This window comes from Rhinopithecus bieti, unplaced genomic scaffold (genome assembly GCF_001698545.2).
Source record: "Rhinopithecus bieti isolate Rb0 unplaced genomic scaffold, ASM169854v2 scaffold_12783, whole genome shotgun sequence".
Taxonomy (NCBI): domain Eukaryota; kingdom Metazoa; phylum Chordata; class Mammalia; order Primates; family Cercopithecidae; genus Rhinopithecus; species Rhinopithecus bieti.
In genome coordinates, this window is record NW_016807262.1 from 797,577 (window position 1) to 821,059 (window position 23,483).

General features: G+C 43.0%; 1 protein-coding gene and 1 long non-coding RNA gene across 5 annotated transcripts in view; one reads left to right on the top strand and one right to left on the bottom strand.

The window, feature by feature from the left end:
- The window catches only part of BPIFC (BPI fold containing family C), a 57,946-nt gene that overhangs the window by 21,134 nt on the left and 13,329 nt on the right, over positions 1–23,483 (top strand). For all 4 annotated transcript variants that reach the window (XM_017880827.1, XM_017880829.1, XM_017880828.1 and 1 more), the window contains 9 exons: positions 5,085–5,213; positions 6,437–6,592; positions 6,723–6,786; positions 9,374–9,434; positions 14,410–14,501; positions 16,187–16,363; positions 17,935–17,988; positions 19,162–19,332; positions 20,280–20,347. In XM_017880827.1, coding sequence (XP_017736316.1) covers positions 5,085–5,213; positions 6,437–6,592; positions 6,723–6,786; positions 9,374–9,434; positions 14,410–14,501; positions 16,187–16,363; positions 17,935–17,988; positions 19,162–19,332; positions 20,280–20,347 — 972 coding nt within the window. The remainder of the gene's footprint in view (positions 1–5,084; positions 5,214–6,436; positions 6,593–6,722; positions 6,787–9,373; positions 9,435–14,409; positions 14,502–16,186; positions 16,364–17,934; positions 17,989–19,161; positions 19,333–20,279; positions 20,348–23,483) is intronic.
- LOC108535106 (uncharacterized) overlaps positions 1–23,483 on the bottom strand; it is a 38,413-nt gene that overhangs the window by 1,344 nt on the left and 13,586 nt on the right. The gene's annotated exons all lie outside the window — the stretch shown is intronic.

A 23,483-nucleotide genomic window follows, 5' to 3' on the forward strand; every position in this document is an offset into this window, starting at 1 on the left:
CTTTGTCATTCCTAATAAAATCAGGGATGTTTAGGGAAGAAAGTGAATTGGAAGTTCAGACAGCAACTGACAATCTCTGCCATAGTCTCCAGCAAAAGCCCCAAAGGCCATATAAGGAGAGGGTAGCTTTGTCCATCTGGAGCTCAGTCTTAAAGGTCAAGGGAGAGTCAAGCTTTTCTAAGGGGTTCTCTGTGTGACTGTGATTCACAATTTGCCCCAACTGTTAAAGATTTTAACAATCCAGTGATAATTCCCTGCTCTCCGACCCTTTGGAGTGATCATTCCCCTGCTGTCAATGATAAAACCAAGAGGGTTGTTTTTATGTTTTTGTTGTTGTTGTTGTTGTTTTTTGAGATGAGATGGAGTCTCGCTCTATCACCCAGGCTGGAGTGCAGTGGTGCTATCTCTGCTCACTGCAAGCTCTACCCCCAGGTTCATGCCATTCTCCTGCCTCAGCCTCCTGAGTAGCTGGGACTACAGGCACCCGCCACCACGCCCGGCTAATGTTTTTTTGTATTTTTAGTAGAGACAGGGTTTCAACCTGTTAGCCAGGATGGTCTCGATCTCCTGACCTAGTGATCTGCTACCCTCGGCCTCCCAAAGTGCTGGGATTACAGGCGTGAGCCAATGCACCCAGCCCAAAACCAAGAGGTTTTGACAACAAGGAAGAGAGATGGTGACTTAGGGAAAGTTCCTGGCTGATGCTCTGGTCTGTATAAAGTTAGCCATTCAACAAGTATTTATTGAGCACCTACTACATACCAAGCCTTATCCTAGGAATAGGGGATATTAGGCTGGGCGCAGTGGCTCACACCTGTAATCCCAACACTTTGGGAGGCTGAGGTGGGAGGATCACTTGAGCTCAGGAGTTTGAGACCAGCCTGGGCAACATGGCGAAAACCCATCTCTACCAAAAATACAAAAAAATTAGCCGGGCATGATGGCGCACACCTGTAGTCCCAGTGACATGGGAGGCTGAGGTGGAAGGATCACTGGAGCCCCAGAGGTCGAGGTTGCAGTGAGCCATGATTGTGCCACTGCACTCCAGCCGAGACAGAGTGAGACCCTGTCTCAAAAAAAGAGAAAGCAGTAGGGGATATTGTAGTGAACAACATACCTGCCCTTAAAGTCCAGTGGGCGAGATGAACATTAAATATATATTTACAAAACATTCAATTACAATCATAATGCCACAGCAGAAAAGTACAGGAAGAATTGTATAATATCATGTGTAGGTGGAGATGGGGAGAAACAGGTATTTTCATGCATTGCTTGACAGGGTAGATAAACCAATACAACAATTTTAGGCCTGTGCTGTCTAAACAGTAGCCACTAGCCACAGGTGGCTGTTAAACACTAAATGCAACTAGTACAACTGAGGAAATGCATTTTTATTTATTTAATTTTCATTAATTTTAATTATAAAAACTGATGCTCAGTTTGACTACTGAAAAGCTTTTGAGTATGTTTGGAACAATTTTGTAAGTTTACTTTTTCAACTGAAAATGTTATCAAATCTAAATACAGGTTGAGTATGCCTTATCCAAAATGTTTGGGACAAGACGTATTTCAGATTGGTAATTGTTTTGAATTTTGGAATATTTGCATTATACTTCCTTACCAGTTCAGCATCCCTAATCCAAAAATCCAAAATGCTCCAAGGGGCATTCCCTTTGAGCATCATATCAGCTCTTAAACATTTTGGATTTGGGATGCTAAACATATATAGGTCAGTATCTCTCATAAAAGCCAATGTTTGAATTGAGGTATATCATGAATATAAAATACATACCAGATTTTGAAAATTTATTTTTAAAAAAAAATAAAATAAAATATCTCATTAGTAATTTTATATTGGTTACATGTTGATATGACAATGTTTTAGATATACTGGCTTAAGTAAAAATATTAAGAAAATTAATTTCACCTCTTTTCCCTTTTTAAAATGTGATTACTACAAGATTTTAAATTACTGTCATGCATTGCTTAACAACAGGAATATGTTCTGATAAATGCCTTATTAAGTGATTTCATTATTGTGCAAATGTTATAGAGTGTATTTACACAACCTAGATGGTATAGCTAACTACACACCTAGGCTGTATGAGATAGCTTAATGCTCCTAGGCTACAAACCTGTATAACAAGTGACTGCACTGAATACTGTAAGCCATTGTAATACAATGGTAAGTACTTTTATATCTAAACATATCTAGTCATAGAAAAGGGACAGTAAAAATACAGTAATCTTATATATATGTGTGTGTGTGTGTATCTATGTGTACATATGTGTGTGTGCCTATCTATCTATCTATCTATCCATCTATATGCTCTTTGACCCAGCAATTCCACTTCTCAGCATCCTCCTTAGAGAAGTACATGTACACGGCTGGGCACGGTGCCTCATGCCTGTAATCCCAGCACTTTGGGAGGCCAAGGTGGGCGGATCACAAGGTCAGGAGATTGAGACCATCCTGGCTAACACGGTGAAATCCCATCTCTACTAAAAGTACAAAAATATTAGCTGGGCGCGGTGGCGGGTGCCTGTAGTCCCAGCTACTCTGGAGGCTGAGGCAGGAGAATGGCGTGAACCTGGGAGGCAGAACTTGCAGTGAGCCAAGATCATGCCACTGCACTCCAGCCTGGGTGACAGAGCGAAACTCCATTTCGGAAAAAAAAAAAAAAGAGAAGTACATGTACACAAGCAGAGTATGTATGAGGATGTTCACTGTGACATTGTGTATAATACAGAAGTGCTAGAAAGAACCTAGATATCCACCAACATAGGAATGATTTTTTTTGAAATGGTGCATCCATCCACAGTTTGAAATACTCTGCAGCAGTTATAAAGAATTGGTTAGACCTGCATGTATCAAAATTAAAATATTTCCAAGATATAGTAAATGAGTCTCTGCTTCCTCTTCCCACAGTGGGACTCAGGATGTGTGACAGAGACTAGGTAGGAAAGGATGCATAGAAGAGGAAATATTATGAGCAAATAATTGTTTCTTATCAGTTATCACATTTATGTTTTAAACTTTTCCTAATCTTTGTTCACAACAATGCCTTTCTTGGGTGCAATAATTCACAGATGAACTCATTTTGTCTCCCCCACCTACCTGTGAGTAGCACTTCTGAGTGATTGACTGAATGTGGTTAAGTGTCTTGCCCAAGTTTTTACAGCTGGTACTAAACTTGGCTGCAAGTCAGGCACCCTTTGGGCAGTCTGTGAAGTGGCATAGCCTCGTGGTGAAGCGTACAGTCTCAAGTCAGACTAAGGAGGGTTCCAGGTCTGGTTCTGCCACTTATATACGACTTAAGCCACTTTTCTTATCTTCTTATCTCTGAAATGGGGATTGCAAAAACAGCAACCGCCTCACAGGATTACCGTGAGAGTTAAAATGAGCTAATGCATGTAATGCACTTACCACGATGCCTGGCAGGTAGCAATCACTCAATAGATGTTCATAATAATTTTTTTTTTGAGACGAAGTCTCACACTGTCACTCGGGCTGGTGTGCAATGGGGAGATCTCGGCTCGCCACAGCCTCCGCCTCCTCGGTTCAAGCGATTCTCCTGCGTCAGCCTCCCGGGTAGCTGGGACTACAGGCACCCACCACCACACCCAGCTAATTTTTATATTTTTAGTAGAGATGGGGTTTCCCTATGTTGGCCAGGCTGGTCTCGAACTCCTGACCTCGTGATCTGCCCGCTTTAGCCTCCCAAAGTGCTGAGATTACAGGCGTGACCCACCGCGCCCAGCCGTTCATCATAATTTCTTATAATGCATGTGGTCATCTGCCTTTGCAGATTACATGCAACTCACTGCCTCCTAGTTACCCTTTTGACAGCCCAGAGAATCCTAGGGGAAGTCAACTCTCTAAGTTTCTCCACTAGCAAAGATACTGTCCACATAGAGGACCTTTGGAAATAGGAGGAAGGCACGTTTCTGATTGTCCCAATGACAGGTGGGGAGGGACACTACTACTGGCATATGCACCAAATGTCCTGTAATGTGTATGACAGTCCCTTACAAAAATAGCTGAGCCAAGGGCTGGATGCGGTGGCTCACGCCTATAATCCCAGCACTTTGGGAGGCCGAGGTGGGCAGATCACGAGGTCAGGAGATCAAGACCATCCTGGCTAACACGGTGAAAGCCCGTCTCTCTAAAAATACAAAAAATTAGCCATGTGTGGTGGCATGTGCCTGTAGTCCCAGCTATTCGAGAGGCTGAGGCAGGAGAATCCCTTGAACCCAGGAAGCAGAGACTGCAGTGAGCTGAGATCGTGCCACTGCACTCCAGCCTGGGCAACAGAGCGAGACTGGCTCAAAAAAAAAGAAAGAAAGAAAAAGAAAAAAAATAGCTGTGCCATGCAAAATACAAATATCACCCCTTTTGTGAAACACTGGAACTGCTGAAGGAAAATAATGATGGCAATGTTGTGCCTTCTTTTTGTCTTTAAATAAACTAAACAAGTAGATTGTTTGATTATTTACAAATATCTTTCTAGGCCAGGCGAGGTGGCTCATTCCTGTAATCCCAACACTTTGGGAGGCTGAGATAGGAGGCTTGCTGGAGGCCAGGAGTTCAAGACCAGCCTGGGCAACATAGTGAGATCCTGCCTCTACAAAAATAAAAAATAAAAAATATTAGCCAAGTGTGATGGCACATGCCTGTAGACCCAGCTATTTGGAAGGCTGAGGCAGGAGGATTACCTGAGCCCAGGAGTTTGAGGTTGCAGTGAGTTAAGATCATACCACTGCACTCCAGCCAGGGTGACAAATGAGACCCATCTCTATAAAAAAAAAAAAGAGAGAGAGAGAGAAGAAAAATTACATATATATATATATATTTCTAAACTTGCTCATTTCCCTCATCAACTGGATTCAAGAGACTTCCTGGTAGGAGTTTGAGGAGAATTAGGAGGCAGTTCCAGAGACAGCCCTGCAGACAGGAGGTTCTTTTCTCTGTAGGAATTCACAATGGCCTCAGTGGTAAGAGTTCTGCAACTGTGTTCCCAAGTTTGCTTGATTGAAGAGATAAGCTGGAAGAGTTGCCCTAACTTCTGTTTCTGGTTTTACAGTATAAAAATCAAGGCCTTTTCATTTCCAAATACCTCACTGGCTTTTGTGCCTGGGGTGGGAATCAAAGCGCTAACCAACCACGGCACTGCCAACATCAGCACAGACTGGGAGTTCGAGTCTCCACTTTTGTGAGTATTCCACTGAGATGTCTACAGCTGTTCTGGGGGAATGTGAGCAAAAATGGAAAATGTAGAAATTCACCAATGTTTTTGGCAGTAGACTTATTTCCCTCACTATTAACACTCTTTCTCAAAAGAATTTTTTTTTTCCAGGTGAGGCTTAAATTAGGAAATCCCTGCTAGGGGCTTGGGGTGAAAAACATTCTTCCCTTAAAGGTACAGCATATGATCAAACGTCATTTAAGATTCTCTAAGAACTAGAAGTCCCTGACTATCAGAGAAACAGATGCATGCTCAACCTTTTAGATCACCCACAAATCACTGCATGATCTTGAGCCAGCCATTCAACACACTTCCCCATCCGCAGGAGTAACTGATGGGAAGTGGAGGCTTTCTCCCTCACACAGAGGTTGAAGGTTGGTAGTCAGCTTAAGCCCAAGCCCAAGTGGAAGGGCCTTTGCACCCTCGTATAGAAGGAAGAAATCAGATTCAAAGTACTTTCACAGGCCAGTTACGATGTGTAAACCACTGTTCTGGGCGTAATGTTGAGGTCTGCCTTGGTTGGTGCCACAGGAAAACACATTCTTTCATCCACTAAGTCAGTCAACAACCATTGATTGAGTGCCTACTATGTCCCATTTACCCCCATCTCAAGAACTCCAGTCTTGTAGATTGTAGAGAAATGACACGTTCCCCACAGCAACATAGATTCGTGTATTCATTTATTTATTCAATGACTCATCAACCATATATTGAGTACTTACTCTGTGTCAGGCCACATGCTAAGTCTTGGGGACATAGAAATGAGTAACACACAAGGCACTCCCTCAAGGAGTTCACAGACTACATCTAAGCCTCCCTTTCTCATCAGTGCCCCTCCTGAATAAAGTGTTGCCAGTCTTACCCTTGCTTTTCTCTCCCCAAACAAACATTGTATATGAAGGGTGCTCAATACAAGTTCAATCACTGTCAGGGCCAGAGCACTCAGGGTGAAATCATTAGAATATCCCCATAGCTGCTAGCTTTCACATATTCAGTACTTCGTCTGTTCTGTGAATATTCAGTCAGCACCCACTCTGCTCCTACCTGTTGTAGGTGCAAGGAAGTCAGAGGTAAACATGACAAAGTCACTGCAGTCCAGGAGCTACCCAGCCTCTGGATAATCAGAGAAACAAGGTCCATCTCTGTGCCTGACTCAGGCTTGGATAACCTTGCACTTTTTCTCTAAACAGCCAAGACACAGGAGGAGCTGATTTGTTTCTCTCCGGAGTATACTTTACTGGTATCATCATCCTAACCCGAAATGACTTTGGTCATCCTACACTGAAGCTCCAAGATTGCTACGCCCAAGTGAGCCATGCCCATGTCTCATTTTCCGGAGAACTCAGGTGAGTGAGAGCCCTCGGTTGGGCAGTGGCTAGTCAGAGGCTGGATACTCAGGCATTGCCTAGGGAAGGTTTATAAATGGCTGACTATGGTCTCTGAGTAACCTCTTTTTTGTTTTCATTTTTTCCTCAGTGTTTTGTATAACTCCTTTGCTGAGCCCATGGAGAAACCCATTTTAAAGAACTTAAATGAAATGGTGAGTCTTTAGAGGTTAGACAGCCACAGTAAAATGCCATTAGTAGCAGTTCTATCATCCTTTAATTTTTTTTTTTTTTTTTTTTGGGACAGAGTATTGCTCTAAGTCTCCCAGGCTGGAGTGCAGTGGCGCGATCGCGGCTCACTGCAAGCTCCGCCTCCTGGGTTCACACCATTCTCCTGCCTCAGCCTCCCGAGTAGCTGGGACTACAGGCGCCCGCCACCATGCCCGGCTAATTTTTTTTTTTTTTGTATTTTTAGTAGAGATGGGGTTTCACCATGTTAGCCAGGATGGTCTCGATCTCCTGACCTTGTGATCTGCCCGCCTCGGCCTCCCAAAGTGCTGGGATTATAGGCGTGAGGCACCACACCCAGCCAATCCTTTAATTCTTAATCAAGAAACCTTTATTGAGCACCTACTGTGTGCTAGGCACTATCCAAGGCACTTTCACACACATTAAATATCCTTTGCAACTTAATAACAGTTTCTCAAATCCCTACTATGTGCCAAATATTGTGGTAGGTGCTTGGGATGCAGAGATAAAGAAAACAACAGCACCTCTCTCAAATTTCTTACCATAGGGTGGGCAAACAACCAACAAGAATTTACTTATTATGTACCTATTATTGCATGCCCAGCTACCACAGACTAGGGTCTGTTGGGAATAGGAAAGAGCGATACACTTGTCTATTCAAAAATGCAAACTCGGGCTTGTGAAACAATAACTAACTGAGTACTTGAACTTAGTACACAGTTACATGATCATTAGATTGAACAGGACAGCTTCAGAGAAATGGAAAATTTTAAAGAAATAGGACTCGGAAGTGTCCCGGGAGATAATTTTTAGAGGATACAAAATTTGAACTAGATCTTAACATAATAGGTAGGATTTGTATATGTAAGGAATGAAGGATAAGAAAAGGCATTTCCAGGAAATACAATAGGAATAAGTTAAGAAAATAGAATAAATTAAGATCCCTTCCAAAGCTACAAGTATTCCAGTCTCAGAAGTCAGTGTCTGAAGAAGGGAAAGATGGAATTGGCTATGCACTCTCTTTCCGATACTGACCACACCTTCCCTGAACTCTTTATCTGTATTTTGGGGGAGATAAGGACAGGGATGACAAGGACTAGAAAAGAAGGAAGACTCTTCTGGAAAAGAAGGGACAAAGACAGTGCGTGGCCACCTCCATCTCTCTAGTGCTCAGCTCAGTACTTGACAGACGTTAGGTGCTTAATGAAAGTCAGTAAGGAAATCAACACTCAGAAGCATCAAGCAGCTCGTCCCAGGAGGTGGTAGAGCTGTCCAGGACTCTGAAGCCTTATGGTCCTTCTCCATCCTTCCCTGACAGAGGCTGAGTGCCAATGAATGTGCACATTAGAGAGTCCCTGGCAAAGTGCACTGTCATTCTCAAGGACCCCAAACTTGATCATTCCTCTGTTGGAAACAAGGCATGGTCCTTTGGCCTCTGACAGGAGGCCCGTGAAGAATGAGTTATGCCACAGAAGCCAATAATTAAGTTTGCCTGAAATTGATATATGGCTTAAGGATAATAGATGCTTCTGTGATTCTCTCTGTGCCACTGGAAGATAGAAAAGAATGCTGAGACCACAGCTGTCTAGCTGTGTAAAACCAGAGTTCAAATCCTGGCTGTGCAACACCTGGCAACTCACTTAACCTCTCTAAGCTTTGGTTTTCCCATCTGTAATTGGGGGACAGTCATGCCCCCCTCTCAAGGCTGTAATGAAGGTAAAATGGAGTTAAACCAACAACAGCTGACACTTACTCAATGCTTACTATGAGCTGGACAATTTTACATGGATTACTTCCATTTCTACTCACAGCAACCTGATGAAGTGGATACAATTATCATCCCCATGCAAATGTTGCAGATGTGTAAACTGAGATCAAAGAGTGCAAGTAACTTGCCCCAACCTTCGGCCCCAGGCACCCAAGCCTGTGCTGCAACTACTATGCCAAGCACATCAATGAGCACACAAGAGGCACACCGGTGCTGATACCTCTGCCTCTTCCTAAAAATATTAATCTGACTCAAGACTAATTTTCAAATTCCAAAAAGATGGCAACAACATAGATCTCTAAGTAGATCTCTGATATCATGTGCTCTCCAGCTAGCCCAGGGGGAAGGTAAAAGCTCCAGCTCTAACCATTCCAGGTAGGGCACGCAGCTGCTCCTAGAGGAAATGGCACGCTGGCGGCACCCCCGGCAGTCAGGAAAGACACAGAAGCTCCAGCAGCAGGTTCCTCGGATGTAACAGCACGGACTGGGACGCATGCCCTGTCATGTCACAGAAAGAAAAGCCAAGGGCTCACTCACTCTTGACAGGGCTGATTGGATGTAGTCCCAGTTGCTACAAAGTTCAGCTGGCATTCAGTGACATACCACCTGTATCTACATAAAGCGAGGCCCATAGACATCAACAAATTTAAGAGAAAGTCTCGATGACCAAAGGGATAATGACTGCTAACCACGAGGCCTTTGTTTGCAGGGTCTAGACCTATCAGTAAGGGTTTCCAGTACAACATGATAACTTGCTTTTTTTCCTTTTATTCCTTTGTGGCCAGCTCTGTCCCATTATTGCAAGTGAAGTCAAAGCGCTAAATGCCAACCTCAGCACACTGGAGGGTGAGTCTTAGAACTGTCTTTTCCAGATGGTGGTCTTCCCACCTTCAAAAGCTGGTACTGTTTGGGTTTGCTTTTCAAGGCTGTATAGCTCGAGCTCTCCATCCTGCTTTACATTCTGCAAATTAGAGCCCCAGGAAGGTGCATGGGAGGGCGTGCCTTGTGTATAGAGCATGCACACTTTGACTAATAACTAACTTCACTGCTGCAAGAGGGGCGGCTCCAGGGAGATGAGATGTAGGTTCAGGAATTAAACCCTCACAAGCACTAACCCAAGCAGTGGCATTACATCCCTTCTCTTCAGAGAGATTAACACTAATCTTGACCAGGTTATTCTGGGGTTCTCAGCCTGCAGTGGCTGCCCTGAGCATCAAGTCCATGCACCTTAGCATGGACTACAAGATTCACCACACCCCATCTCCTACTTTCCTCTCTCCACTTCATCTTTCTCTTTACCTTTCTCTGCCCCAGCAATCAAACTGTTTCCACTGCCCTCCTCACCCCTTGCCTTTGCTTTTGCTGTTTTCTCTGCCTGGAAGAGCTTCCTCTCCCCTCCATCCTTTCATTCCTTTAACATGGGAGTTCCCAATCCCTGGGCCATAGACAGGTTAGAAACTGGACCGCACAGCAGGAGGTGAGCAGTGGGCAGGCAACTGAGCATTACTGCCTGAGCTCTGCCTCCTGTCAGATCAGCGGCAGCGTTAGATTCTCATAGGAATGCGAGCCCTATTGTGAACTGCGCATGCGAGCCATCTAGGTTGCATGTGCCTTATGAGACTCTAATGCCTGATGATCTGAGGTGGAAAAGTTTCATCCCGAAACCGTCCCCCACAGCCCCAGGCCATGGAAAAATCATCTTCCATTAAACTGATCCCTGGTGCCAAAAAGGTTGGGGACTGCTTCTTTAATAGATATGTATTGAGTGCCCATTTCTAAACCTGCAGAGCTTAGCCAGCACTGCGCTAAACCCTGGAGGATTTAATCCTTTCCATTCTCTACCTCTCTTTATATGTTGTGTTCTCTCCTCTTTATATTTAAGACCCAGCTCAGACATAGCCTCTTCCAGGAAACCTTGACAGTCCCCACTCCATGAAGTTATGCCTCCTCTGTGCTCACATGATACTTTGGACATCTCTCTCTCTCTCTGCACTGCATCCATTCATTCACCAATGGCGCGCTGAGCACCTGAAACAGACTGAGCACCGTTCTTGGTGCTGGGGATGCAACAGTATTCCTAGGCACACGCATACCTGCCGTCATGGGCCTAGTGGGAAGAGACAGACGGCAAGCAATATAAATAAGTAAAATCTATGCTATGGCAGTGATAAGTGGTAAGAAGAAAAATAAAGCAGTGGAGGAGCTGGAGAGGAATTTCTATTCTAGACAGAGTGACCAGGAAAACCACCACTGAGCAGATGGCACTACTAGAAAAACCCAAAGGGAGTAGAAAGTGAGCTGCTGCTCAATCTAGATGAAGATTCCAAATTGAGTAAACTGCAGGCATAAAAGCCCTGAGGCTGAATATCTCAAGTGTGCTGGGGAGGCTGTGAGAAGGACACACTAGGAGCAGGGGGTTGGGGGGGAGCAGGCAGTGAGGTCAGAGAAGGGGAAAGGGGATGGTTTGATCTTCAGGGATGTGTGGGGACTGCAAAGCCCACCTCTTAATCTAAGATGGGACGCCTTTGAAGAGTAAGGCCGGCATGACGTAACTACAGTTTAAGGAGATCAGTCTGGCTTCTGTGCTAAAAAAAAAAATAGACAGGAAGGAAGGGGGCCAAGGGCAAAAGCAAGGAGACTACTTAAGAGATGAGTGTGGTGACCCATACAGGTAATGATGGTGGCTGGCCTAGGGTGGCGTGATGAAGATGGTAAGGCATGTTGGGATTCTGGATATGCCTTGAAGATCAAGACAGTGGTATTTGTCCAACAGATCAAATGTGGGTCACGAGAGGAGTGAAGGGTGACTTTGGTGGGTAAAACTCTAAGCAACTGGAAAATTGGAAGAAGGGATTTAACATTTATTGAGATGGGAAAGAACATAAGAGCAGGTTTGTAGCAGGACCATGAGGAGCTCAGTTTAGATCAGCCCTTGCTGTGTTGTATTATAATATCCTATTGCTATGTCTGTCTCCTCCCCAAGACTATGAGTTCCTTGGGTGCAGGAAGTTTGACTCACCACTGTTCCCCCAGCGTCAGGCGCAGCACCCAGCCCATTAGGTTAAGAAACATTGGATTGTGGCCAGGCGAAGTGGCTCATTCCTGTAATCCCAGCACTTTGGGAGGCCAAGGTGGGAGGATTGCTTGAGGTCAGGAGTTCAAGACCTGCCTAGGCAACATAGTGAGACCTTGTTTCTGTAATTTTTTTTTTTTTTTTAAAATCAGCCAGGCATGGTGGTGTGCGCCTGTAGTCCCAGCTACGGGGAGGCCGAGGTAGGAGGATTACTTGAGCCCAGGAGGTTGAGGCTACAGTGAGCCAAGATCATGCCACTGCACTCCAGTCTAGGTGACAAAGTGAGATCCTGTCTCAAAAACTGTATAATTAGACTGATAAATGGATGCAGATAGATGAAAGAAAATGAATGTATTGGAGATGTAGGGAAAGAAAATGAGATGTAGTGAGGAAAAAAGTAGCCATGTTCTAGCTTTCCTTGAGCAAGTTCCTTTACCCCTGAGCCTCATTCACCTCGTCTGTGAAATGATGGCTGTGCTTCAGAGTAACGACTTGAAAGCATTTTAAAAACTGTGGCAATGGCCAGGCAGTGGCCCACACCTGTAATCCCAGCACTTTGGGAAACTGAGGCAAGAGACTCACTTGAGGCCAGGAGTTCAAGACAAGCCTGGCCAACAGGGTGAAACCCTGTCTCTACTGAAAATACAAAAATTATCCAGAGGTGGTGGTACAGGCCTGTAATCCCAGCTATTTGGGTGGCTAAGTCAAGAGAATCGCTTGAACCTGAGAGATAGAGGCTGCAGTGAGCCGAGATTGTGCCACTGCATTCCAGCCTGGGTGACAGAGCAAGACTGTCTCAAAAAAAGTGAAAACTAAAAACTAAAAACTGTGGTGGCTTAGGATAATATTGTTCCTTTATCTTAGCAAGACACTTCATCTCTTCTTGCTTTTCATCTCCATCTATGACATGCAAGAAGAGAGAAGACGTGATGCTCAGGTAACTGTTTCTAGAACAGGGAGTAGGTCTTCATATTGTAGAACACATGTCAGTGGTCAGGAAAGCAGCTCTCCAAAGCCAAGTGGGAAACCTGAGCTCTGCATCACTGCACATACAACTAGCTTCAGAAAAAAAAAACTGTGCTTTAATTTTTTTTTTTTTTTTTTTTTTTTTTTAGATGGGGTTTCACTCTTGTCGCCCAGGCTAGAGTGCAATGGCGTGATCTCAGCTCACCACAACCTCCACCTCCTGGGTTCAAGTGATTCTCCTGCCTCAGCCTCCCGAGTAGCTGAGATTACAGGCGTGCGCCACCACACATTGCTAATTTTGTATTTTTAGTAGAGATGGGGTTTCTCCATGTTAGTCAGACTGGTCTCAAACTCCCAGCCTCAGGTGATCTGCCCGCCTCAGCCTCCCAAAATGCTGGGATTACAGGTGTGAGCCACCAGGCCCAGCCCAATCTGTGCTTTCTGGAACTTCACCCAGAACTTCACCCAACACTGTACTCTGGTCCTCTTGATTTCTGCTTTATTCTGAAAATGATAACACATAAAATTATTTGAATTAGTAGCACTGTGCCTAAGAATTTCCTTGGCTTCTCCAATTTAGTGGACTTTATTTTCTCTCACACAATCTGTTTTTAAAAATATTTCTAATGACAACAGTAATGCATACTCCTCGTAAAAAAAAAAATTGAAGTTCTAACTGCAGTTTATAACATCAAACTGAAAAGTCTTTCATTATACCAACCCAATATATATGGCTAAATATTGGTATGAGTTTTGTGTTTGTACTAATTTCCTTTTTTTTTATTTTTTATTTTTTATTTTTATTATACTTCAAGTTCTAGGGTACATGTGCATAACGTGCAGGTTTGTTACATATGTATACTTGTGCCATGTTGGTGTGCTGCACCCATCAACTCGTCAGCACCCATCAATTCATCATTTATATCATGAACTTATATAGGGCTGGGCACAGTGGCTTACGCCTGTCATCACGGCATTTTGAGAGGCCAAGGTGGGTGGATCACTTGAGGTCAGGAGTTCGAAACCAGCCTGGCCAACATGGTGAAACCCTGTCTCTACTAAAAACACAAAAATTAGCTGTGTGTAGTGGCGGGTACCTGTAATCCCAGCTACTGGGAAGGCTGAGGCATGAAAACTGCTTGAACCCAGGAGGCAGAGGTTGCAGTGAGCCAAGATTACACTACTGCACTCCAGCCTGGGTGATAGAGTGAGACTCTATCTCAAAAAAAAAAAAAGAAAAAGAAAAAAAAAAGCTATACATGCATTTTGTGTTTGTATATGTGTATACCTAAAAAGGTATACAGAAGTCCTCCCTTATCTGCAGTTTTGCCTTCTGCAGTTTCAGTTACCTGTGGTCAACCACGGTTTAAAAATATTCAATATCTCAATGTGAATTTGAGAGACAGAAAGAGAGAGACCACATTCACATTCACATTCACATTCCTTTTATCACAGTGTATGTAGGTGTTGGTGCTGTCCACGCTTTCAGGCATCCACTGGGGTCTTGGAACGTATGCCCTGCAGATAAGGGGGACCACTGCACACCCAAATTTTAGTGATGCTTCTCTCAGATTAATTCGCTTGGAAAAAATGTTCACTTTCTTCTTTTGATTCATCTACTTTTCTGGGTTTTCAAAAGATAACATGCATTCCTTATGAAAAGCAGGAATTGATCTTTTAAACAGAGAATTTAAAGTTATATTGTTCTAGATAGACATCATTCGTATATATACTATGCTTTTAATGAATATGGATTTTCTTTTTTCTTTGTTGATTATTTAGTTTTAACCAAGATTGACAACTACACTCTGTTGGATTACTCCCTAATCAGTTCTCCAGAAATTACTGAGAACTACCTTGACCTGAACTTGAAGGTAACTTTATCATCATCAGAATCCTCAGCCTGGCTGTCAACAGCCAATATTTAGAAAACAGTGATTATGGACCGGGTGCAGTGGCTCACAGCTATAATCCCAGCACTTTGGGAAACCCAGGCAGGCGGATCACTTGAGGCCAGGAGTTTGAGACCCGCCTGGTCAACATGGTGAAACCCCATCTCTACTAAAAACACAAACAATTAGCGAGGCATAGTGACACACAGCTGCATTCCCAGCTGTTTGGGAGGCTGAGGCGGGAGAATTCTTTGAACCTGGAAGGCAGAGGTTGCAGTGAGCTGAGATCTTACCACTGCATTCCAGCCTGGGTGACAGAGTGAGACTCTGTCTCAAATAAACAAAAACAAAAACAAAAAACGATGACTCTTTACAGAAGGAAATATATATACATCCTCTTTGAATAATTTAATTTTCTTTCAAGCAACTGCCTCATGTTTACACCTTTTCAAAAGATTCTTGAACATTTTGTTGATAAGCAAATGATTGTATTGTACAACATATGTCTGCCCTCTTCAGGAGAAGGATCATATGTCTTTGTCTCTAGGAGTAGGTTTGAAGCTAGGAGGCAGCAAGTAGAGCGATCTGTATTTATTGGAACTTAACACATCAGTAGGTGGTACACGTTGGCACTTCCATTCCTAAGTGTCGGGTTCATGGATTTAACTGAGGGCTGCTGACCTCTGTCAGGGCCACAAGCACGTGGAATTAGTGTTCACTGATCATGGAAAAACGATCATTGTGCTTATGTTTCATTTTGCTCCAAAGCTAATATCATTGTCTTTTAAAAAGCATATGGGCTCATACTTCACTCACCAGAGTCTTTCAACTCAGTTCAATGTTGGACAAGACAATATTTTGTAATAACACCCTATAGCTAATGAAAGCAGTGCTAGAAATGCCACAAAAGTGATTTAAACCATTTGGAGTCTTGGGTCCTTCTTTCTATGATTCCCCAGGTACTCAGCAGACACAGATTTTGAAGGTCAAGCGTTTGACACCACTTCACAGCACCTCAGGAACGACTTTTACTCAGAGTTGTCCTTCCAGCTAAATACACCTCCTTCTTTGTCTGAGAAAATTTGAACAAGGGTTCTCATTGGGTTACACCCTGGGGTGAACAGACACACCTAAATATGCCCAAGAATCCTAAGAGCTTTGAAAAATAGTCACTGGTCAAGGAGTCAGAAAGCCTTAACAGTTTTTCAGCATTACTGAGTTTCTAGGATTCTTCTTCTTCTTTTTTTTTTTGACAAAGTCCCCCTCTGCCACCCAGGCTGAGGCTGGAGTGCAGTGCCGCAGTCACAGTTCACTGCAACTTCAACCTCCCTGGTTCAAGGGATTCTCCTCTCTCAGCCTCCCGAGTAGCTGGAACTACAGGTACATGCCACCACATCTGGCTAATTTTTGTATTTTTTATAGAGACAGGGCCTGCCATGTTGCCCAGGTTGATCATGGAAAAACAATCATTCAATCAATTCAAACTCCATCGCTCCAGTGACCCACCTGCCTTAGCCTCCCAAAGTGCTGGGATTATAGGCGTGAGCTACCGCGCCCGGCCTGAGCTTCTGGAATTCTCGTTCTATTTCAGATGGTCCACCTTCTTAGCCTTCTTAGAATTTGAGTTTTCACCTGATACACTGGTCTTTCTCTCTGTTTTCCCACAGGGCGTATTCTACCCACTGGAAAACCTCGCCGACCCGCCCTTCTCACCAGTTCCTTTTGTGCTCCCAGAACGCAGCAACTCCATGCTCTACATTGGAATCGCCGAGTATTTCTTTAAATCTGCGTCCTTTGCTTATTTCACAGCTGGGGCTTTCAATGTCACTCTCTCCACCAAAGAGGTGAGGAGAGTTAACTGAGGATGTCAATGGTCACCACCATTCAGCCTTTTTATAAGTATCTTTATAGGACTTTTATGCCATAATTTCGATTCCTGGGTTATCACTCTCAGTAAGACAGTGAAGGAATGAAGGAATTGTGGAATGAACATGGTTATGGGTTGAGCATCCCTTATCCAAAATGCTTGGGACCAGAAGTGTTCTGGATTTCAGATTTTGTCAGATTTTGCGATATTTGCATTATATATACTTACCGGCTGAGCAGCCCTAATCTGAAAATCCAAAATCTAAAATGCTCCAATAAGCATTTCCTTTGTGTATCATGTCGGCATTTAATAGTTGGATTTTTGCGGCACTTTGAATTTCAGATATTCAGATTAGGGATGTTCGACCTGTATTAGCTGGGGAGTTGTCGAGTTTCCAGTTCTGCTACATTTGTTTTTTCATGATAACCTCACCACTCACCACTGTACTAGATTCATCTCAGATAATACCAAGACCCCTTTCCATCACATATTGCCTGTGACCTTAGAGGTAATTTCAATTTATATCACTTCTATGTGCCAGAATTTCCTTATCTGGAAAAGGCAGATAATAATAGTTCCATACTCACAGAGTTTATATGGGCATTAAAAGATTTAAATACGTGTCAAACATTCAGACCAATCCCCAACACAGAATAAGTGCGATGTAACTGTTGCTCATCATCATCATCATCATTATTTCCTGTATTATGCTAACATAAAGAGTTACCCTGGTTGTAATTACAGCTGGTTTATCTACAATGATTAGTAATAGTACAGATATTCATTGATTCTCTGTCATGCACCTCCCTTTTATAATGACAGCACTGTCTCTAGCCAGCCAATGAAAAACTTTTATTGAGCATCTCTTTTTGAATCTTCTCATTCTATATGTCTTAATTATACAAGTAGATATAAAGCTTATGTTCAGAATGGTAAGTATGGCAGCAGTGGCTACCTTACGATGCTGAGAATTAGACACTTCTAGCTGCAGACTTGAAAATCATTGATCTGCAAACGTAAATTCCTTAAGCATCTGGTATCTCAGTAATCCCTAAAAGTGAGGACAATAACACAAGGCTTATTGTTAATGACTGTAGAATATGTACACATAGATTGTAATATATATATAAATAAAGAATATGTACACATAGATTGTAATACATATAAAGAATATGTACACACAGATAGATTGTAATATATATAAAGAATGTGTACACATAGATTGTAATATATATATAAATAAAAGTTTTTTGTGCTATATATATACAATCCATGTGTAAATATTCTACAGTTATTAACAATAGACTGTATTGTTCCCAGAGTTAAAAGAAATATAACTTCCTGTGTGACCTTGGGCAAGTCACTTTACTTCTCTGAACTTCGGATTCCCTATGATTGGGCTATAAAATGATAGGTCGCCTTTAAACACTGAATATTTTATGGTGTAACAGCTTCACAATTCATAAAATTGTAGTGAACACTACATTTTCCCTGAAAAGACAATCCAGGTAAAATCCTAACAGTGACATAATGGACTTTATTTTCCAGATTTCCAACCATTTTGTTCAAAACTCTCAAGGCCTTGGCAATGTGCTCTCCCGGGTAAGTGCTCAGGGTTTGAGTCTTGGTAGTGTATTTGGCTTCACTGCAATTACTTCTGGAAGACTTGTGGGTTCTATGTATTCCTTTTTGGATAAGTCCCTCTGTCTATTATTGGGAGTTTTTTCCCTTAATCAACTATCCACGAATATTTACTGAACAGTACAGTTTAAAGTGCAATTAACTTACAAGTTACAGTATAATTTTAAGTTCACAAAGTAAATCACCTGTGCCTTCCACAATATTCCACCACACTTGAAATAATTAGTTTAAATAAAGGATTTATTAGTGTAAATGAAGGATTCAATTCTTAAATGAAGGATTAGTGCCAACACTTGTAACTGTAGTAAAGCAACTGTTAATATTGTGCCTTCATAGCACACTAAGAATTGAACATAATGAACCTATGGGCTAGGAATTGCCCTTGAGGGCAAAGAGATGTTCATGTAGCATCCTGGTTTTGGAGCAAGGATCTTGAGTCAGATAGACCTAGATTTGTTTTTGTTTGCTTGTTTTTTTAGACAGGGTCTTGCTCTGTCATCCAGGCTGGAGTGCAGTGGCACGATCTTGGTTCACTGCAGTATCCGCCTCCCTGGCTCAAGTGATCCTCCCACCTCAGCCTCCCGAGTAGCTGGGACTACAGGCACAAGCCACTACGCCCAGCTATTTTTCCTATTTTTTGTAGAGGCATGATTTCTTCATGTTGCCCTGGCTGGTCTCAAACTCCGGGGCTCAAGTGATCCACCCATGTCAGCTTCCCAAAGTGCTGGGATTATAGGTGTGAGCCACTGTGCCCAGCCCAGACCTAGAATTGAATCCCACTTCTACCACTTATTCCCCTAGAACCTTGAGAACATGGTTTAACCTCTGTAAGACTCACATTCTCCACTGTGAAACAGGGATGCTGATAGAATCTGCCTCACAGGGATTTTCTAAAGATTCGATGTGATAATACAGAAAGCCCCTGGCATAGTGGGTAGTATCAAGTATTATGTTCAGTAACTGCCAACTGTTACCATCGTTTGATTTTTGTGTGTGATTATGATTATTAAAGAGCTGTTTTTCTATTATAACTGCACGACTAAGATTTAGTCACCACAGGCCGTCCTAACCTTGTGATTTCCCTTCATCAACTCGCGCCTCACAATCTTTATTTCTTTATTGGAATGTGGGCAGATTGCAGAGATCTACATCTTGTCCCAGCCCTTCATGGTGAGGATAATGGCCACAGAGCCTCCCGTGATCAATCTACAACCAGGCAACTTCACCCTGGACATCCCTGCCTCCATCATGATGCTCACCCAACCCAAGAACTCCACAGTTGAAACCATCGTTTCCATGGACTTCGTAAGTCTGGGGAGACAGTGGAGCAGCCTGTAGATGCCAATCCTGCTCCTGCTGTGGACTGTTGGCCCGCAGCTTTGAAATGTTCGAAGAGGGTGGGGATGCTCCATTGATTAAGAGTGAGGATGGAGGCTGGACGCGATGGCTCATGCCTATAATCCCAGTGTCTTGGGAGGCCGAAGCAGGAAGATTGCTTGAGGCCAGGAGTTAGAGACCAGCCTGGGCAACATAGCAAGACCTCATCTCTACAAAAAAAAATTGTTTAGTCAGATGTGGTGGCGTTGTGCACCTGTCATCCTAGCTACTCAGGAGGCTGAGGTGGAAGTGTGGCTCTGAACCCAGGAGTTTGAGGCTACAGTGAGCTATGATTGCACCACTGCACTCCAGTCTGGGCAACAGGGTAAGACCCTGTCTCAGTGAGGTTGGAGCTGAGGGAAGGGTATGTGTGGCAGGATGGGAGGCCAGCACTCACACTCTCATACATTGTAAAATCTCTCTCCAGTCTCTACTTCATGCACACTCTTTCCACCACCTACCTCAGTTACATGGAGCGCTGGAATTCTTTTTTTTTTAAATCTAAATAAGTCTATCAAGGTAGAATTCATTTTTACTTGAGCAAATAAAGGCCAAATGCAATCTGATAGAAGAATATAATAAACCTAACAAAAATGTCATACGCACATAGGCACACACACACACGTACATAGAGAAGAGAGATTAGGAGAAAAAAAATCAAAGGAGATCATCAAACAAAAAGTCTTTGCAGGTAGCTTCCCTAACTTACAAGACAGGATTTTCAGAGGTATTTATTCCCAATGTCTTTTAGATTTCCAATGTCTTTAGACTAAGAGAGAAAGTTGGGCTCATAATGTTTCAACTATTGGAAATTATATTGGTGGCCAAAATTGACACTCTCTCATCTTAATAATAAATGCTTTTATTGTCTATAGGTTGCTAGTACCAGTGTTGGCCTGGTTATTTTGGGACAAAGACTGGTCTGCTCCTTGTCTCTGAACAGGTAAGATCAATCAATTTGACTGTTGGGACACCTTAGTAATAAGTGAGTCAACTGACCAGAAACAAAATGACCATTAAAAAAACAAGTGATCTGTAATCCCAGCTACTCAGGTGGCTGAGGCAGGAGAATCACTTGAAGCCAGGAGGCAGAGGTTGCAGTGAGGCAAGATCACACCACTGCACTCCAGCCTGGGTGACAGTGAGACTCTGTCTCAAAAAAAAAAAAAAAAGTGGAGTTAGTCATTGTGTGAACATGAGTCAGTTAAGCACCTCTCCTGTAATGGGCCAATTAACTTTAAAGTATATACTTTACTAAAAATTGTACTGTCAAGCTTTTCTTTTTTCCATTATAGTAACATAAAAATAAAATAGGGAACAAAATAATTACAAATATAATTCTGTAATATGGCCAGGTGTCATCTTACAGGCTCTTAACTGTAATCCCAGCAATTTGGGAGGCCAAGGTGGGAGGATCACTTGAGGCCAGGAGTTTGAGACCAGCCTGGGCAAAAAAGTGAGACCTCATCTTTACGAAAGCTTTTTTTTTTTTTTTTTTTTTTTGAGATGGAGTCTCGCTCTGTCGCCCGGGCTGGAGTGCAGTGGCCGGATCCCAGCTCACTGCAAGCTCCGCCTCCCGGGTTTACGCCATTCTCCTGCCTCAGCCTCCCGAGTAGCTGGGACTACAGGCGCCCGCCACCTCGCCCAGCTAGCTTTTGTATTTTTTAGTAGAGACAGGGTTTCACCGGGTTAGCCAGGATGGTCTCGATCTCCTGACCTCGTGATCCGCCTGTCTCGGCCTCCCAAAGTGCTGGGATTACAGGCTTGAGCCACCGCGCCCGGCTGTACGAAAGCTTTTTTAAAAATTAGCTAGGCATGGTGGCGCACCCCTGTAATCCCAACTACTCAGGAAGCTGAGGGGGGCGAGAATTGCTTAAGCCCAGGAGTTTGAGATTACACTGAGCTATGATCATGCCGCTGCACTCCAACATGAGCAGTAGAATGAGACCTTGTCTCTCAAAAAATATATATATATCTCATATATTTATATTATATATTTATATACCTACATAAATTAAGTAAATACATAAAATATTACATATTTAATAAATATATTTTATATACTATATGTAAAACAATATATTTTATAAAATGTTGTATATAAATATATATTTCCTATATTTTATTTTTATTAATTTTATATAAGCATACAAAGAACATATACATATACTTCTGTAATAGAAGTGTACATTCTAATGGTACAGCAATATAAACTACAGTTCTTCTTTATCAAATTCATAGAGCATGCTAGTGAGGAAAGAGCATAAAGCTTTGGGAGTTAAGGAACCAAGTTTCCAGTTCTTACTCACAGGATCTATGACCCTGATCAAGTCTGTTAACCTCCTTGAGCCTCAGTTTCCTGTAAAGATCTTTATCTTATCTGTAAATAAGGAAGCTGAACTGGACCATGCCTAAGGTATCTTCAGACTGACCATCTGATCCCATTGCTAGAACGTAGAATTTAACAAGATCTGCCCCATGGCCTGCCTGCCTGTCAAATGCATGTGACGCACGGTGAAAGGCCATGTGCAAGCCACGTACGTAGATCACTGAACACGAAGTGCCATTCGGCAGAACCATCTGCAAAGCCCATTTTCCTCAGCCCTATAAAGCTGGAAGTTGAAGTCATCCATCAGACTACCTGGGGGGAGAATTTACAGAAAGATCAGGTGGCCCAGACTAAATGTATGCAAGGAAGAAAGGAAGCAATGAAACAGATGTAAGCAGAGTCAGAAAAGATCTGAGAAACCAGCAGAGGGGGAGTAAATCAATCACAAGTCAACGTGGTAGTTATGAAGACTATTGTGGAAACATGGAAGATGGCCAGGTACGGTGGTTCACGCCTATAACCCCAGCACTTCGGGAGGACGAGGCAGGCAGATCACGAGGTCAGGAGTTCAAGACCAGCCTGGGCAACATAGTGAAACCCCGTCTCTACTGAAAATACAAAAATTAGTCGGGCATGGTGGCACACGCCTGTAGTCCCAGCTACTCGGGAGGCTGAGGCAGGAGAATCACTTGAAGCCAGGAGGTGGAGGTTGTGGTGGGCTGAGATTGTGCCACTGCACTCCAGCCTGGGCAACAGAGTGAGACTTCATCTAAAAAAAAAAAAAAAAAAAAAAACCCATGGAAAATGGAAAATGTTTTCAATAAAATTATGTTAAATGGAAAACACAGAATACAAAACTACACAAACACAACAGCCATTATTTGTGTAAAATAGCTTTGCATCTGGAAGAGGGAAATTGCTTTGCATTTGGACAAGGAAGTGAATCACAAAAATGAAAATGAAAAGTTGTGTTAGGATATGAGATTATGAGAGGTTCTTTTAAAAAATTTTCTTTTCTTTTTTTTTTTTTGAGATGGAGTCTCGCTCTGTTGCCCAGGCTGGAGTGCAGTGGTGTGATCTTGGCTCACTGCAAGCTCTGCCTCCCAGGTTCACGTCATTCTGCTGCCTCATCCTCCTGAGTAGCTGGGACTACAGGCGCCCACCACCTCGCCCAGCTAATTTTTTTTGTATTTTTAGTAGAGACAGGGTTTCACTGTGTTAGCCAGGATGGTCTCCAACTCCTGACCTCGTGATCTGCCTGCCTCAGCCTCCCAAAGTGTCGGGATTATAGGCATGAGCCACTGCGCCTGGGCTTCATTAAAATTTTCTTTGTAATTATACTGTTTGTCCAACAAAAGGAATACAATTTTATTTATTTATTTGTTTTTGAGACAGAATGTTACTCTGTCACCTAGGCGGGAGTGCAGTGGTACAATCTCGGCTCACTACAACCTCCGTCTCCCAGGTTCAAGGGATTCTCCTGCCTCAGCCCACTGAGTAGCTGGGATTACAGGCATCTGCCACCAAGCCTGGATAATTTTAGTATTTTTAATAGAGATGGGGTTTCACCATGTTGGCCAGGCTGGTCTTGAACTCCTGACCGCAGGTGATCCATTGGCCTCGGCCTCCCAAAGTGCTGGGATTACAGGTATGAGCCACCGCGCCCAGAAATACAACTTTAAAAAAAAAAAAAAAAGCTAGTATGGTTTCCCAGAGAGAAAAGGTTTTATGAAGGCTTTACTCACATTTA